This window comes from Anomaloglossus baeobatrachus, chromosome 6 (genome assembly GCF_048569485.1).
Source record: "Anomaloglossus baeobatrachus isolate aAnoBae1 chromosome 6, aAnoBae1.hap1, whole genome shotgun sequence".
NCBI lineage: Eukaryota > Metazoa > Chordata > Amphibia > Anura > Aromobatidae > Anomaloglossus > Anomaloglossus baeobatrachus.
In genome coordinates, this window is record NC_134358.1 from 563,700,944 (window position 1) to 563,718,164 (window position 17,221).

Here is a 17,221-nt window from a genome sequence, read left to right on the forward strand (position 1 = left end):
AACTTTGCAGAAAGTAGAAAAATGTTCTTTATTTTTGCTTTTAACCTTTTTTGTAATTTTTTAGCTAAAAAATAAATAAAATTGCATTTCACTAAAATGTTGCATTTGTGCCCTAAAAAATTTCAGGCACAGAGAAAATCCCATCAGGAGTGGGGGAAGGGAGGGGGAGGAAAGGGGGAGGAGGAGGAAAGGGGGAGGAGAGGAGGAAAGGGGGAAGAGGAGGAAAGGGGGAGGAAGAGGAGGAAAGGGGGAGGAAGAGGAGGAAAGGGGGAAGAGGAGGAAAGGGGGAAGAGGAGGAAAGGGGGAGGAGAGGAGGAAAGGGGGAAGAGGAGGAAAGGGGGAGGAGAGGAGGAAAGGGGGAAGAGGAGGAAAGGGGGAAGAGGAGGAAAGGGGGAAGAGGAGGAAAGGGGGAGGAGAGGAGGAAAGGGGGAGGAGAGGAAGAAAGGGGGAAGAGGAGGAAAGGGGGAAGAGGAGGAAAGGGGGAAGAGGAGGAAAGGGGGAAGAGGAGGAAAGGGGGAAGAGGAGGAAAGGGGGAAGAGGAGGAAAGGGGGAAGAGGAGGAAAGGGGGAAGAGGAGGAAAGGGGGAAGAGGAGGAAAGGGGGAAGAGGAGGAAAGAAGGAGGAGGAAAGGGGGAGGAAAGAAGGAGGAGGAAAGGGGGAGGAAAGGGGGAGGAAAGGGGGAGGAGGAGGAGGAAAGGGGGAGGAAGAGGAGGAAAGGGGGAGGAAGAGGAGGAAAGGGGGAGGAAGAGGAGGAAAGGGGGAGGAAGAGGAGGAAAGGGGGAGGAAGAGGAGGAAAGGGGGAGGAAGAGGAGGAAAGGGGGAAGAGGAGGAAAGGGGGAAGAGGAGGAAAGGGGGAGGAGAGGAGGAAAGGGGGAAGAGGAGGAAAGGGGGAGGAGAGGAGGAAAGGGGGAGGAGAGGAAGAAAGGGGGAAGAGGAGGAAAGGGGGAGGAGAGGAAGAAAGGGGGAAGAGGAGGAAAGGGGGAAGAGGAGGAAAGGGGGAAGAGGAGGAAAGGGGGAAGAGGAGGAAAGGGGGAAGAGGAGGAAAGGGGGAAGAGGAGGAAAGGGGGAAGAGGAGGAAAGGGGGAAGAGGAGGAAAGGGGGAAGAGGAGGAAAGGGGGAAGAGGAGGAAAGGGGGAAGAGGAGGAAAGGGGGAAGAGGAGGAAAGAAGGAGGAGGAAAGGGGGAGGAAAGAAGGAGGAGGAAAGGGGGAGGAAAGGGGGAGGAAAGGGGGAGGAGGAGGAGGAAAGGGGGAGGAAGAGGAGGAAAGGGGGAGGAAGAGGAGGAAAGGGGGAGGAAGAGGAGGAAAGGGGGAGGAAGAGGAGGAAAGGGGGAGGAAGAGGAGGAAAGGGGGAGGAAGAGGAGGAAAGGGGGAGGAAGAGGAGGAAAGGGGGAGGAAGAGGAGGAAAGGGGGAAGAGGAGGAAAGGGGGAAGAGGAGGAAAGGGGGAAGAGGAGGAAAGGGGGAAGAGGAGGAAAGAAGGAGGAAAGGGGGAGGAAAGAAGGAGGAAAGGGGGAGGAAAGAAGGAGGAAAGGGGGAGGAAAGAAGGAGGAAAGGGGGAGGAAAGGGGGAGGAAAGGGGGAGGAAAGGGGGAGGAAAGGGGGAGGAGGAAAGGGGGAGGAGGAAAGGGGGAGGAGGAAAGGGGGAGGAGGAAAGGGGGAGGAGGAAAGGGGGAGTGGATGGAGAACATTTGTGCAAAAACTTTAGCAATTTTTTAAAAAAGAGTTACAAATAATGAATCAGTGAAAAACATCTGAAAACTCTCAGGAACTTCAAAAGGTGCAAATAATGAGAAGGATAGGGTGCAAATGAAAACACCAAAAACTAGAGCAAAAAAAAAAAAGGCACAAATGCAAAAATGAATAAATCCCCCTTTTTTAATCTGGAAACCATCAGCAATCAGGCACACTATAAGCTATAGGACTTATTTCTTTAGTGATCTTGTATCAGGAGGTCATTCATTGTATTCAGCTTCCCCATTGTAACCTATGGTCTATCAGTAACACCTGCTTTTTGACAGTTTCCAGGCAAAATAAAAGGTGATGTGGGGAAAGGAGGTGCCTCCATTTATCAATAACACAGCCATACAGTGCACACATAATAGTGCCGATATAATGCTGTGCTGATAAGAGTCACAATGCTACATTTTACCCCAGGTTGTATATGTTGGATTCGAGGTGCGGTGCCCGGGGGGGGGGGGGGGGGGGTTGGGGGGCGTGCTTCCTTTGTCTGTGATAAACCCATAATACTAATATGTAATATTCCTTAGAGCCTGGTCTGGTATTCTGGGAGTTGTAGTGTCGCCGCAGCTTATGGATGAATGCCATGGACTATAAATCTTCAGCCCCAGCCGTAGGAGCCTATAAAAGTCTTGGCACCCGGGTTTATGAGCGCGACCTTGACAAGACCTCGATGTGAAGGAACTTTTCATCTCCTCCCCGTGATAAAAGCCCTGGACAATAGAACAGGTGGAAACAGGTGGCGGCTACTACTTGTGGCTACTGCTCCGTGTGCAGGCCGGACACGGACAGAAGAGGGGCCTGTGCCGCAGCAGTACATGGGCCGCAGTCCAATAGATCCTCATAATGCCGGTGGATGTAGCCCCTGAGCATTGGGCCCCTGTACGGCTGCACCAATGTTATATCCGCTCTTCTTCCCATACAATTAGAGCCCCCACTGTGCCTAATACCCCCCAAGTATTGCCATGGAGTGCTGTGTTTTGGGAAGAAGGCCCCAGCAGGGCTCTACCTAGACATTCTGTTACAATGCACTCGTCTGACGGGGCAAACGCTGAGTTTTTGTGTTTCTTTATGTCCAGGATTAGAGAAACATGGCCGCTTTCTGCCAAAATCAGCGCCCCCACGTCCACAGGTTGTGTCTGGTATTGCAGCCCACTCAGAGTAAGCGTTTTTTAAAGGGGTACCGTAATCGGCCAAACATTACCATCTGCTCTTAGGGCAACCTGGGGAAATAAACCACATGGTCTAATGAGGAGGATTCAGGAATAGACCGCTCTGGAAACACTGGATATCCACCGGCTTCACTGGACCCTTGATCCATGGACAAACCCTTTAAGTGCAGCATTAACCCTGTCCTGTACAGGACTCATCAGAGACACTTGATGTTGCGTATTTGTGCAGCAGCTTCTTCTCAGAACTGAGGTTATCGCTCTGCAGGAGCCGCGTCCTTATCACTGCTGATGACAGAGCAGACCCCGCGCAGCTGGCACCGCAGATAACCGCCAACGCGTTTCACCAACTGCAAACACACCGTCACATTATACCAGAATCCGGACTGTTCCCTCCAGCCATCTATAGGGCTTGTCACCTAATTGACACCAGTGCCAAGGCTGAAATCCTCTGTGCTGCAGGTTAGAACGTCTTGACATAGATTCATGAATCAGGACGATCAGGATGAACACATATACAGTGTATGGAATGATCATTGGTAACAATGCTGCTGTCATCTATGGGGGCTCCTGAGACAAGGGAAGTGAAGAAGGGTAAATGATGGATAAGATGCCAGGCGGCAATGCCCACCGACATTCACCTGCACAAAGGGACACAAGTGGGTGACATGCACAACGCACCAAGAGAGCAACGAAGGAGGCACAGAGGTCCGGGGACAGTGCCCGGGCACAGTGTCAGGGGAGGATAGCACTAATGGGCACTAAAAAAGGAAAAAAAAAAAAATCACATGTAGAACGGGCACAAAGCACCGAGAAGCCAGAGAGGAAGAATCCATCAAGTCTACAAGAATGTGCCAGGCTGCAGCGCCAACAAGACCGGGCACCGAGAAAAATGTGCAAACACCCGGGGGCAGGGAAGAAAACCTGGAATCCTGCAACCTAGGAAAGTGCAGGGTAGAGCCAGGGAAGGTGCCAGGGAAGGTGCCAAACATACAACACAAGCGGGCACCGAGAAATAGGGAGAAAATATAATAAGCCGACTGTGCCAAGACACCCGGGGGGCAAAGAAGAAAACCGGGAATTCCTGCAACCTAGGAAAGTGCAGGGTAGAGCCAGGGAAGGTGCCAGGGAAGGTGCCAGGGACGGTACCAAACATAGAACACGAGCGGGCACCGACTAAAAAGGAGAAAACATAATACTAACTGACTATGCCTGGGCACCAAGAGGGCAGAAAAGGAGGCAAGAAAGTCCAGAGGGGGCAGGGTAGATCCATAGACGGTGCCAGGCGGCAGTGCCATCCCACTAACATGACCAGGCATTGAGAAAAATGTGTAAAACAAAATATAATGTGCCACCTATGTGCAAACACCCGGGGGGCAGTGAGGAAAACCGGGGATTCCTGCACCTAGGAATATACAGGGCAGTGAAAGGGAAGGTGCCAGGGAAGGTGCCAAACATATCAACAGAAGCAGGCACCGACAAATAGGGAGAAAGTATAATAAACAGACTGTGCCCGGGCACCCAGAGGGCAGAGAAGTAGGCAAGAAAGTCCAGAGAGGGCAGAATTGTGCCAGGGAAGGTGCCAGGCGGCAGTGCCAAACATAGAACACGAGCGGGAACCGACTAATACGGGGAAATATAATAAACCGACTATGCCCGGGCACCCAGGGGGCAAACAAGGAGGCAAGAAGGTCCAGAGGGGGCAGGACAGTGCCAGGGAAGGTGCCCGGCTGCAGCAACATCACATTATTATTATTAGTGGCAGCTCCAAGAAAAAGGGTGAAACTAAATATAATAATAAACCAACTACCCCGAGGGCGGCACAGAACGAGGGGGTGCGGGGAGAGCCACACACATCACAGGTGGGCACCACGAGAAAGGAGGAAGGGAGGGTGCAGGGGTCAGCTGCAGTGCCACCCTGGGAGAACTGCGCCCCTATACTCTGCTGAGCCTTGTAGTGCCACCGCAGGACAGGAGCTCAATCTGGGAGATGTCAGTGCTGATCATCCAGCAATGCCACCGGGGAAGGGACCGAGCCGCTCAGCTCCAGCGCTGTATGCAGGGAAGATGGGATATGTAGCAGAGCCGACTGTGTCATTCATCACAGATAGCACATGAGCCCAGCAGCACTGCTACATCTGAACTCTGCTACATCTGAGCCCTGCTACATCTGAGCCCTGCTACATCTGAGCCCTGCTACATCTGAGCCCTGCTATATCTGAGCTCTGCTACATCTGAGCCCTGCTACATCTGAGCCCTGCTACATCTGAGCCCTGCTGTATCTGAGCCCTGCTACATCTGAGCCCTGCTGTATCTGAGCCCTGCTACATCTGAGCCCTGCTGTATCTGAGCTCTGCTACATCTGAACTCTGCTACATCTGAGCCCTGCTACATCTGAGCCCTGCTACATCTGAGCCCTGCTACATCTGAGCCCTGCTACATCTGAGCCCTGCTATATCTGAGCTCTGCTACATCTGAGCCCTGCTGTATCTGAGCCCTGCTACATCTGAGCCCTGCTACATCCGAGCCCTGCTACATCTGAGCCCTGCTACATCTGAGCCCTGCTACATCTGAGCCCTGCTACATCTGAGCCCTGCTGTATCTGAGCCCTGCTACATCTGAGCTCTGCTACATCTGAGCTCTGCTACATCTGAGCCCTGCTACATCTGAACTCTGCTACATCTGAACTCTGCTACATCTGAGCCCTGCTACATCTGAGCCCTGCTGTATCTGAGCCCTGCTACATCTGAGCCCTGCTGTATCTGAGCCCTGCTACATCTGAGCCCTGCTACATCTGAGCCCTGCTACATCTGAGCCCTGCTACATCTGAGCCCTGCTGTATCTGAGCCCTGCTACATCTGAGCCCTGCTACATCTGAACTCTGCTGTATCTGAGCCCTGCTACATCTGAGCCCTGCTGTATCTGAGCCCTGCTACATCTGAGCCCTGCTATATCTGAGCTCTGCTACATCTGAGCTCTGCTATATCTGAGCCCTGCTACATCCGAGCACTGCTACATCTGAGCTCTGCTACATCTGAGCTCTGCTATATCTGAGCCCTGCTACATCTGAGCCCTGCTACATCTGAGCCCTGCTGTATCTGAGCCCTGCTACATCTGAGCTCTGCTATATCTGAGCCCTGCTACATCCGAGCACTGCTACATCTGAGCCCTGCTGTATCTGAGCACTGCTATATCTGAGCTCTGCTACATCTGAGCCCTGCTACATCTGAGCCCTGCTGTATCTGAGCCCTGCTATATCTGAGCTCTGCTACATCTGAGCTCTGCTATATCTGAGCCCTGCTACATCTGAGCCCTGCTACATCTGAGCCCTGCTGTATCTGAGCCCTGCTACATCTGAGCTCTGCTATATCTGAGCCCTGCTACATCTGAGCCCTGCTACATCTGAGCCCTGCTGTATCTGAGCCCTGCTATATCTGAGCTCTGCTACATCTGAGCTCTGCTATATCTGAGCCCTGCTACATCTGAGCCCTGCTACATCTGAGCCCTGCTGTATCTGAGCCCTGCTACATCTGAGCTCTGCTATATCTGAGCCCTGCTACATCCGAGCACTGCTACATCTGAGCCCTGCTGTATCTGAGCACTGCTATATCTGAGCTCTGCTACATCTGAGCCCTGCTACATCTGAGCCCTGCTGTATCTGAGCCCTGCTATATCTGAGCTCTGCTACATCTGAGCTCTGCTACATCTGAGCCCTGCTACATCTGAGCCCTGCTACATCTGAGCCCTGCTACATCCGAGCACTGCTACATCTGAGCCCTGCTGTATCTGAGCCCTGCTACATCTGAGCCCTGCTACATCTGAGCTCTGCTACATCCGAGCACTGCTACATCTGAGATTTGCATCTAATACAGAGAACATCTGAGCCCTGCTACATATTATAGCTCTAATACATCTGAGCCCTGCTGTATCTGAGCCCTGCTACATCTGATCCCTGCTGTATCTGAGCCCTGCTACATCTGAGCTCTGTGTTGTGCATCTATACAGAGAACATCTGAGCTCTGCTACATATTACAGCTCTGCTACATCTTGACCAGCTCATCCCAACTTAATATTAACAACCAGATCAGCTACATCTTCACACACTCAGCGCTGCTGCATCTAACAGCTCTGCTCTGCCACGTCTATGAAAGCATCTAACTGTACATCTCAGCCCTGCTACATCTCAGCCCTGCTACATCTCAGCTCTGCTACCTCAGGACACACTCCTCTGCACCCGTTGGTAGCCCCTGCCTCGCCGCTGCACTCCGCTGTCCCTCACACTCCGCTCTGCTACATCTCCGCTGTGACAATGATGACGGATGAAGTTTTTTAAAGTGTGACTTCCAAAAGAACAGAAATAAGAGGTTCTGCAGCGGCTGCTACTTACAGGGGAGATGAGGCTGAGGAGCAGGGGCAGCAGCAGTGCGGAGCCCATCATCAGCAGGGTCCGCTCCAAACTTCTCTAATGCAGTGAGTGCCAGTGTCCAGTGCAATCAATCCTCAGAGAGCCATGAAGCCTCCAGCCGCCGCCGCATCCACATCCACAGCCGCAGCCGCCGCCGCCGCCGATCACCGCGCAGCGCTCTCTGCCCATTACTCTGCACGTTCATTAAGAAAGTCACCAGGGGCCAAGAAACCCCGCCCCCAGCCAGGAGCAGCCAATCAGCGGCCTGGAAGGGAGGGGCCGCCACTGCCAGGCTTCATAAGGAGGTGAGCGCGGGCTCACACAGCACAGAGCCACAGAGGACTGAGGAGGGAAGCCGGCCGGGGTGCTGCACAGGAGAGAAGCCGGGGGGCTGCACAGGAGAGAAGCCGGGGGGCTGCACAGGAGAGAAGCCGGGGGGCTGCACAGGAGAGAAGCCGGGGGGCTGCACAGGAGAGAAGCCGGGGGGCTGCACAGGAGAGAAGCCGGGGGGCTGCACAGGAGAGAAGCCGGCCGGGGGGCTGCACAGGAGAGAAGCCGGCCGGGGGCTGCACAGGAGAGAAGCCGGGGTGCTGCACAGGAGAGAAGCCGGGGGGCTGCACAGGAGAGAAGCCGGGGGGCTGCACAGGAGAGAAGCCGGGGGGCTGCACAGGAGAGAAGCCGGGGGGCTGCACAGGAGAGAAGCCGGGGGGCTGCACAGGAGAGAAGCCGGGGGGCTGCACAGGAGAGAAGCCGGCCGGGGGGCTGCACAGGAGAGAAGCCGGCCGGGGGCTGCACAGGAGAGAAGCCGGCCGGGGGCTGCACAGGAGAGAAGCCGACCGGGGGGCTGCGCAGGAGAGAAGCCGGGGTGCTGCACAGGAGAGAAGCCGGCCGGGGGGCTGCACAGGAGAGAAGCCGACCGGGGGGCTGCGCAGGAGAGAAGCCGGGGTGCTGCACAGGAGAGAAGCCGGCCGGGGGGCTGCGCAGGAGAGAAGCCGGGGTGCTGCACAGGAGAGAAGCCGGCCGGGGGGCTGCACAGGAGAGAAGCCGGCCGGGGGGCTGCACAGGAGAGAAGCCGGCCGGGGGGCTGCGCAGGAGAGAAGCCGGGGTGCTGCACAGGAGAGAAGCCGGCCGGGGGGCTGCGCAGGAGAGAAGCCGGGGGGCTGCACAGGAGAGAAGCCGGCCGGGGGGCTGCACAGGAGAGAAGCCGGGGGGGCTGCACAGGAGAGAAGCCGGCCGGGGGGCTGCGCAGGAGAGAAGCCGGGGGGCTGCACAGGAGAGAAGCCGGCCGGGGGGCTGCGCAGGAGAGAAGCCGGGGTGCTGCACAGGAGAGAAGCCGACCGGGGGGCTGCGCAGGAGAGAAGCCGGGGTGCTGCACAGGAGAGAAGCCGGCCGGGGGGCTGCACAGGAGAGAAGCCGGGGGGCTGCACAGGAGAGAAGCCGGCCGGGGGCTGCGAAGGAGAGAAGCCGGGGTGCTGCACAGGAGAGAAGCCGGCCGGGGGCTGCACAGGAGAGAAGCCGGCCGGGGGGCTGCACAGGAGAGAAGCCGACCGGGGGGCTGCGCAGGAGAGAAGCCGGGGTGCTGCACAGGAGAGAAGCCGGCCGGGGGGCTGCGCAGGAGAGAAGCCGGGGTGCTGCACAGGAGAGAAGCCGGCCGGGGGGCTGCACAGGAGAGAAGCCGACCGGGGGGCTGCGCAGGAGAGAAGCCGGGGTGCTGCACAGGAGAGAAGCCGGCCGGGGGGCTGCGCAGGAGAGAAGCCGGGGTGCTGCACAGGAGAGAAGCCGGCCGGGGGGCTGCGCAGGAGAGAAGCCGGGGGGCTGCACAGGAGAGAAGCCGGCCGGGGGGCTGCACAGGAGAGAAGCCGGGGGGCTGCACAGGAGAGAAGCCGGCCGGGGGGCTGCGCAGGAGAGAAGGCGGGGGGCTGCACAGGAGAGAAGCCGGCCGGGGGGCTGCGCAGGAGAGAAGCCGGGGTGCTGCACAGGAGAGAAGCCGACCGGGGGGCTGCGCAGGAGAGAAGCCGGGGTGCTGCACAGGAGAGAAGCCGGCCGGGGGGCTGCACAGGAGAGAAGCCGGGGGGCTGCACAGGAGAGAAGCCGGCCGGGGGCTGCGAAGGAGAGAAGCCGGGGTGCTGCACAGGAGAGAAGCCGGCCGGGGGCTGCACAGGAGAGAAGCCGGCCGGGGGGCTGCGCAGGAGAGAAGCCGGCCGGGGGGCTGCGCAGGAGAGAAGCCGGCCGGGGGGCTGCGCAGGAGAGAAGCCGACCGGGGGGCTGCGCAGGAGAGAAGCCGGGGGGCTGCACAGGAGAGAAGCCGGCCGGGGGGCTGCACAGGAGAGAAGCCGGGGGGCTGCACAGGAGAGAAGCCGGCCGGGGGGCTGCACAGGAGAGAAGCCGGGGGTCTGCACAGGAGAGAAGCCGGCCGGGGGGCTGCACAGGAGAGAAGCCGGGGGGCTGCACAGGAGAGAAGCCGGCCGGGGGACTGCGCAGGAGAGAAGCCAGGGGGCTGCACAGGAGAGAAGCCAGGGGGCTGCACAGGAGAGAAGCCGGTCGGGGGGCTGCGCAGGAGAGAAGCCGGGGGGCTGCACAGGAGAGAAGCCGGCCGGGGGGCTGCGCAGGAGAGAAGCCGGGGTGCTGCACAGGAGAGAAGCCGACCGGGGGGCTGCGCAGGAGAGAAGCCGGGGTGCTGCACAGGAGAGAAGCCGACCGGGGGGCTGCGCAGGAGAGAAGCCGGGGGGCTGCACAGGAGAGAAGCCGGCCGGGGGGCTGCACAGGAGAGAAGCCGGGGGGCTGCACAGGAGAGAAGCCGGCCGGGGGGCTGCGCAGGAGAGAAGCCGGCCGGGGGCTGCACAGGAGAGAAGCCGGGGGGCTGCGCAGGAGAGAAGCCGGCCGGGGGGCTGCGCAGGAGAGAAGCCGGCCGGGGGGCTGCGCAGGAGAGAAGCCGACCGGGGGGCTGCGCAGGAGAGAAGCCGGGGGGCTGCACAGGAGAGAAGCCGGCCGGGGGGCTGCACAGGAGAGAAGCCGGGGGGCTGCACAGGAGAGAAGCCGGCCGGGGGGCTGCACAGGAGAGAAGCCGGGGGTCTGCACAGGAGAGAAGCCGGCCGGGGGGCTGCACAGGAGAGAAGCCGGGGGGCTGCACAGGAGAGAAGCCGGCCGGGGGGCTGCGCAGGAGAGAAGCCGGCCGGGTGCTGCACAGGAGAGAAGCCGGCCGGGGGCTGCACAGGAGAGAAGCCGGGGGGCTGCGCAGGAGAGAAGCCGGCCGGGGGGCTGCGCAGGAGAGAAGCCGGCCGGGGGGCTGCGCAGGAGAGAAGCCGGCCGGGGGGCTGCGCAGGAGAGAAGCCGGCCGGGGGGCTGCGCAGGAGAGAAGCCGGCCGGGGGGCTGCGCAGGAGAGAAGCCGGCCGGGGGGCTGCGCAGGAGAGAAGCCGGCGGGGGGGCTGCGCAGGAGAGAAGCCGGCCGGGGGGATGCACAGGAGAGAAGCCGGCCGGGGGGCTGCGCAGGAGAGAAGCCGGCCGGGGGGCTGCACAGGAGCAGTCGCACATCACAGACAGTAGTGGCGCTTCTGCTGCATGATACAGATGTAGCAGAGCTGTAATAGTTACCAGTGGGTAGAGGTGTAGCTAGGGGTTCCACTCACGGGGGCCAAACATCTAAGTGGGCCCCCAACCAGGTAACCACGTGTACAACTATAACGATAGGATAAGTAACATCAGATGAGGCAGAGCGGGTGAAATCACTACAAAAAGAGTAACTCTGATCCAGCCACAGATTACAGAAAACACCCTCAAAGTGGTGTAACTGCAGTCTATGTCCCAATGGTATATAGCTCCCACATGCTGGTATATAAGTCTCCCATCCTGATAAATATGTCCCCCATCCATGGCCCCATACTGGTATATGTAGATCTCCCATCCTAGACCCAGTCCTGGTATATATGTTCCCCATCATGGCAATATATGTCTCCATCCAAGGCCCAACTTGGTATGTATGTCGTCATACTGGTATATGTTTCCCCCATCCTTGGCCCATCCTAGTATATATCTCTTTTCCTTGTATGTATGTCCCCCATCACTGAATGTATGTCACCATTCTGGAATATACTGTATCCCATCCTGGTATATATCCCTTTTCCTGGGTCCATCCTGGTATTTATGTCTTCATCCTGGGCCCATCCTGGTATGTATGACCCCATCCTGGTATATATAACCCCCATCCTGTTATATATGTCCCCATGATGGTATATATATCCTCATCCTGGTATGTATGTCACCATTCTGAAATATGCTGTACCAATTCCTGGTATATATGTCCCTCTTCCTGGGCCCATCCTGGTATTTATGTCCCTCTTCCTGGGCCCATCCTGGTATTTATATTCCTCTTCCTGGGCCCATCCTGGTATATATGACCCTATCCCGATATATATGACTCCATCCTGGTATATATGTCCCTATGCTAGTATATACTCATTCTGGGCCCACCCTGGTATGTATGTCATCACCCTGGGACCATCCTGGTAAATTTGCCCCCATCCTGGTACATATGTCCTCATCTTGGCTTAGAATGCTGCGACATCCGAAACGCGTGGATAATTAACTACTGAAATTTGGCCAATGCTGATACTGGAAGAATTTTAATGAATAAAAGAGAGCACATGTTTGTGAAGCTGTTTCTTTGGATTATATATGTCCTCATCTTTTGCCTATCCTGGTATTATACAGTATATTACAAAAATGAGTACACCCCTTAACTTTTTCAAAATATTTTATTATATCTTTTCCTGGGTCAACACTTAAGATCTGACTCTTTGATACAATGTACAGTGTCAATGTGCAGCTTGTATACAATGTACAGTGTCAATGTGCAGCTTGTATACAATGTACAGTGTCAGTGTGCAGCTTGTATACAATGTGCAGTGTCAGTGTGCAGCTTGTATACAATGTGCAGTGTCAGTGTGCAGCTTGTATACGATGTGCAGTGTCAGTGTGCAGCTTGTATACGATGTGCAGTGTCAGTGTGCAGTTTGTATAACAGAGTAAATTTTATGTCCTCTAAATACCCCAGCACACAGCCATTAATGTCTAAACAGCATCAACAAAAGTGAGTACACCCCTAAGTAACAATGACCAAACTGTACCCTTGGTGTGACTATGAGTGTGGCCACCATTATTTTCCAGCACTGCTTTAACTCTCTTGGGCCTGGAGGTCACTAGAACTTCACAGGAGCCGCTGGATCCTCTTCCATCCTCCATGACGACATCACAGAGCTGGTGGTTGTTACAGACCTTGCGCTCCTCCACCTTCCGTTTGAGGAGACCCCACAGGTGCTCCATAGGGTTTAGGTCTGGAGATGCTTGGCCGGTCCAGCACTTTCACCCTCAATTTTATTGAGAAGACATTGGGGGTCTTGGAGGGGTTTGGGGTCATTATCATGTTGGATTTTGAATCTGCTTCAGTATGTCACAGTACATGTTAGCATTCATGGCTCCCTCAATGAACTGTAGCCCCCACAGTCAGCAGCACTCATGCAGTGTGTGGTGTATGGTCTGGCACTGACAGGAGGACCCCCTACCCCTGTATCCTCTGCAGTGTGTGATGTATGTATTGGGGGGTGCTACTGCTGTGGACAATAAGAAACACGCTGCCACTTTAAGAGACAAAAACCTCCCCGTGTTGAGGGGTAATGGAATGTTCTGCTCCCCCTGCAGAAAGTGTGCTAATGGACAGCCCGAGTGTAAGAAGAGAAGTGAGTTTCTGTGTTTAGAAGCGTGTTGCGGAACACACAGCCGGTGCGTCTCGGAGGATTGGAGTTTTCTTCTGAAGCGAGAGAGAGACTTGCAGATAACCGGGAACAAGCGAGGAATCTGAAGCAAGAAGAAGATTCTGATCTCCTTACCCCGGCCCAGGAGAAGTGCGCACCTTCAGATGAGACTATTGTTGGGGGGCCCCCGGGACTGGATCCTCGTCCCCAGCATCACTGTGAGTTGAATATTGTGCACATACTAGGGGCTAAAGCAGGCTTCAGTAGGTAGGACACGGCATCCGTGTGGCCCGGTTAGCAGAGGCCAGAGAGGTTACGTGTAGAGTAGCATTGTACCTGACTGTTTTTGTGTTTCTTGAACCTGTAATAGTTGGAGCACCGTGCTATTGAGCGGACCAGCTAGAGAATACAAAAGTGTTGTTAAATCCCGTTTTGCCACTGTATACCCCGTGCCTGAACCTGCCTTCTCCACATCTTTCCCCGCCTGTTAATAAATACACCCTTGTTGTTCGCACTCGTCTTGTGTACTGTAACCTACTCTGCACCGCGGTGGTCCTCTCGGCCATCGCTTCAAGTGGCGCTGCGAGCAGGGTACGGTCACCAAGATGGAGGCAGCAGACAGCAACGGCGGGGATGCTAATGTTAATGGGGGTGCTGTGGGCAATGGTGGAACCCCTGCAAGGACACTTCCAATGGGCACCATATTTAGTGTGCTACCAAAATTCGATGGCAACAACATGGCACTGTGCGACTGGGTGTCCCGGCTGCAGAGCACCCTGAAAGTGTATAACATCGGCCCAGAGCTTGAGGTGGACATCGCTTTGACTGCCCTAGAGGGAGAAGCCCGTAGAAACGTCTGTCTACAACCAGAACCCACCCGTAGTACCCTGAAAGAGTTAGTTGGATTCTTGGAAGACATCTATGGCGAGACTGCTAGCGCGGGACATCTTCACGCCAAATTTTTTTCGAGGCTGCAGCGGGAAGAAGAAGGGATCTCTCAGTATGCAACAGCACTACAAGAAGTGTTAGCGGAGGTCCAGAGAAAGGAGTCAGATGGACTCGGCGGCATAGGCTCTACCGACCAGATACTCCGGGAACAGTTTATTCTGGGATTGCTTAGCGTATCCTTGCGGTGAGCCCTGGCAGAACGGGTCCGAGCGAATCCGGCTCTTACTTTTCGTCAAATCCTAGCAGAAGCAGTAGCCCGAAGTAAAGAAGAAAGTTACGCATCTGGGGTGGTGCGCGTCCAAACCGCCACCTCCAGAGTGGACCCAAACTGCCAGGTGGCACTGGTCCAGGTGGTGCAAGATTTACAGAAATCCGTTCTCAACGTACAGGAGAAGCTGACCCAGATGGAGCAAAGAATGAGGGACTTGTCTGGTGAACATCCCTACCCAGCTGCACCCTCCTCCTTCCAACCTGGCCCATCATACTCACGCAACAATTCCTCGGCTCTACCAATGGGGGACTGGAGGCTGCAGGCTTCCTCTCGTCAGCCACCAGAGCCACGAGGTATTCCCCAGCAAGGAGAAGACATCCACTGCTGGGGATGTGGAGGTCGGGGGCATATTGCCAGGGGGTGCCGGTATAACACTCAAAGCCAACGGAAGCCATCGTTAAACTACCAGCCCCCGCAGTAGTGCGGCACTCTGCGGGGGAGGCGAGAAGGGAGGCCGCTCCGTATCATAACGAACATTTGATCGCTGGTTGTCCCATCCTACGTGCTGAATTCGAGAGTGTCCCAGTGAATTGCTTGATAGATACCGGGTCACAAGTGACGATGCCAGAAGCATATTTCAATCAACATTTCCAGACACTGGCCAGGCCAGAGAAAGAGACCCTGCTCCGGGGGATTGCTGCTAATCAACAACCGATCCCGGTCACAGGAGTTGTGTGGATGAATGTTCGAATCTGTGGGCAAGAAGTGGGGAGAAAAGGGATCCTACTAGTCCCCGAGCCCATCAACGAAGATGTACCTGTAATATTGGGGATGAATGTCCTACGTGAATTAGATCAGATTATGTTCACCAAACGGGGACCCGGATACTGGAAGCAAGCTACTACACATAAGCCTACACAGGAAGCACTTCAATGGCTGATCCGCGTCTGTGGGACGCAGAAGAGTGTGCCATCTCATCAGACGGTAGGGGTCATCAGGGCTCCTGGGAAGGAACCTATAATCCTGCCTCTCGGGCGAGAAAGTATATTACACCTCCCAGTGGGAACCTATCGCAATCTCGATGGGATAGAAGTGATTGTTCAGCCTGTAGCAACCGGAAGAGTGGACCAAGAAGTTATGATAGCTCGTACGGTAGCTGTGGTCCAACAAGGACGCGTCCCTATCAGAGCCTTGAATGTGGGCCCCGGTGAGGCCACCTTGCCTCGAGGGACGGATCTGGCCCTGGTGTACGTAGATAAAGGCGAGGTAATGAGTCATAAAGAGATATCCTTATCGCCGATAGAAGGTGTGGGGTGGACCCTAGCAGTCTCTGCGAGGGCCAAAGAGATGCCATCTCCAGAGTGGAGTGGAAAGGCCATCCTCGATCAGATGGAAGTGGATGTGAATTCGCTGGGCCTTGAGCGTGTGCAAGCAGTAGAAGCTATGCTGTGGGAGAACCAGGCCGCATTCGCTCGCCACGCTGAAGATTTCGGCTGCACTGAAGCCATCATGCATGAGATACCGACCGGGGAAGCTCGCCCGATTCGAGAATGGTACCGACAGATCCCTCCCAAGATGTACCAAGAGGTAAAGACGTTACTGAAGCAGATGCTGGATTCAGGAATAGTGCAGGGCAGCCAGAGCCCTTGGGCGGCCCCGGTGGTACTCGTCAAGAAAAAGGATGGAACCATCCGGTTCTGTGTAGACTACAGGAAACTCAACGCTTGTACTGTTCGCGACTCGTACCCATTACCACGAATCGAAGAATCCTTGATGGCCTTGGGGAAGGCCAAGTACTTCTCCACCTTGGATTTAGCAAGCGGGTACTGGCAAGTACCTGTGGCGGAAAAAGACAAAGCCAAGACCGCGTTCATCCTCCCGATGGGATTGTTTGAGTTTAACCGGATGCCCTTCGGACTCTCCAATGCTCCGGGCACGTTTCAACGGCTGATGGAAAAGTGCTTGGGAGACCTAAATTTTGAAGCGACCCTGATCTATCTGGATGACATCATCGTGTTCTCAGCCACGTTCAAAGAACACCTTGACCGGCTTGGACAGGTACTCGGGAGACTGCAGGCTCATAACCTGAAGGTGAAGCCCAAAAAATGCCACCTCTTCAAGAGAGAGATCGAGTACCTGGGCCACACAGTGTCACAAGATGGAGTCCTACCCTCCGCAGAAAAGGTGGCGGCCATTCAGAAGTGGCCAGTCCCTCGAACGGTGAGGGAACTCAAGGCATTTCTTGGACTCGCCGGGTATTACCGCCGGTTCGTCAAAGACTTCGCAAAGGTGGCGGGTCCTTTGAACGAGCTGCTGAGGGGGACCGCCGGAGTGTCGAAGAACCAGGGCATCTCTTGGGCTCAAAGACAAGATGAGGCTTTTCAGGCTTTGAAGAATGCCCTTACTTCAGCCCCGATCCTGGCCTATGCGGACTTCGACCGACCATTCCTGCTGTACACAGATGGTAGCCTTCATGGACTCGGTGCCGTATTGTCTCAGATGCAAAATGGACATGAGAGAGTCATTGGCTACGCCAGTAGGTCCCTGCGGGACAGCGAAAGAAACCCCCACAATTACAGCTCCTTTCGACTAGAGCCCCTGGCCCTAGTGTGGGCCATGACAGAGAAATTTGCTGGCTTCCTGACAGGAACCAAGATCCAGGTCCGGACAGACAATAATCCTCTGGCCCACCTTGAGAATACCAAATTGGGAGCCTTGGAACAACGGTGGGTGGCTCGCCTTGCAAAGTTTGACTTTACCATCTGTTATCGCCCTGCTACCGAAAACGCAAATGCGGATGGGCTGTCAAGAGTGACGGTGGAGACCCCAGTGGGGGATCTCGATGAACGATTAGAGGAGGAAGAAACGCCAGACTTTAGCAAGTTTGGGCCCTCGGTGGTTGCGTCCCAGTTGAGTAGGCAGGCTTGCACACTGCCCCGGTCCCTGGGGAGAACCAATGAAGAATGGGGACGTGCTCAAGATGCAGACGAAGGGCTGCAACAGATGA

General features: G+C 55.8%; 1 protein-coding gene across 2 annotated transcripts in view; it reads right to left on the reverse strand.

Moving 5' to 3' along the window:
* The window catches only part of VIPR1 (vasoactive intestinal peptide receptor 1), a 266,845-nt gene extending 259,373 nt beyond the window's left edge, over positions 1-7,472 (reverse strand). For both annotated transcript variants that reach the window (XM_075315753.1, XM_075315752.1), the window contains exon 1: positions 7,290-7,472. In XM_075315753.1, coding sequence (XP_075171868.1) covers positions 7,290-7,340 — 51 coding nt within the window. In that variant the 5' untranslated portion in view covers positions 7,341-7,472. The remainder of the gene's footprint in view (positions 1-7,289) is intronic.
* Between the last annotated feature and the right edge of the window lie 9,749 nt (positions 7,473-17,221).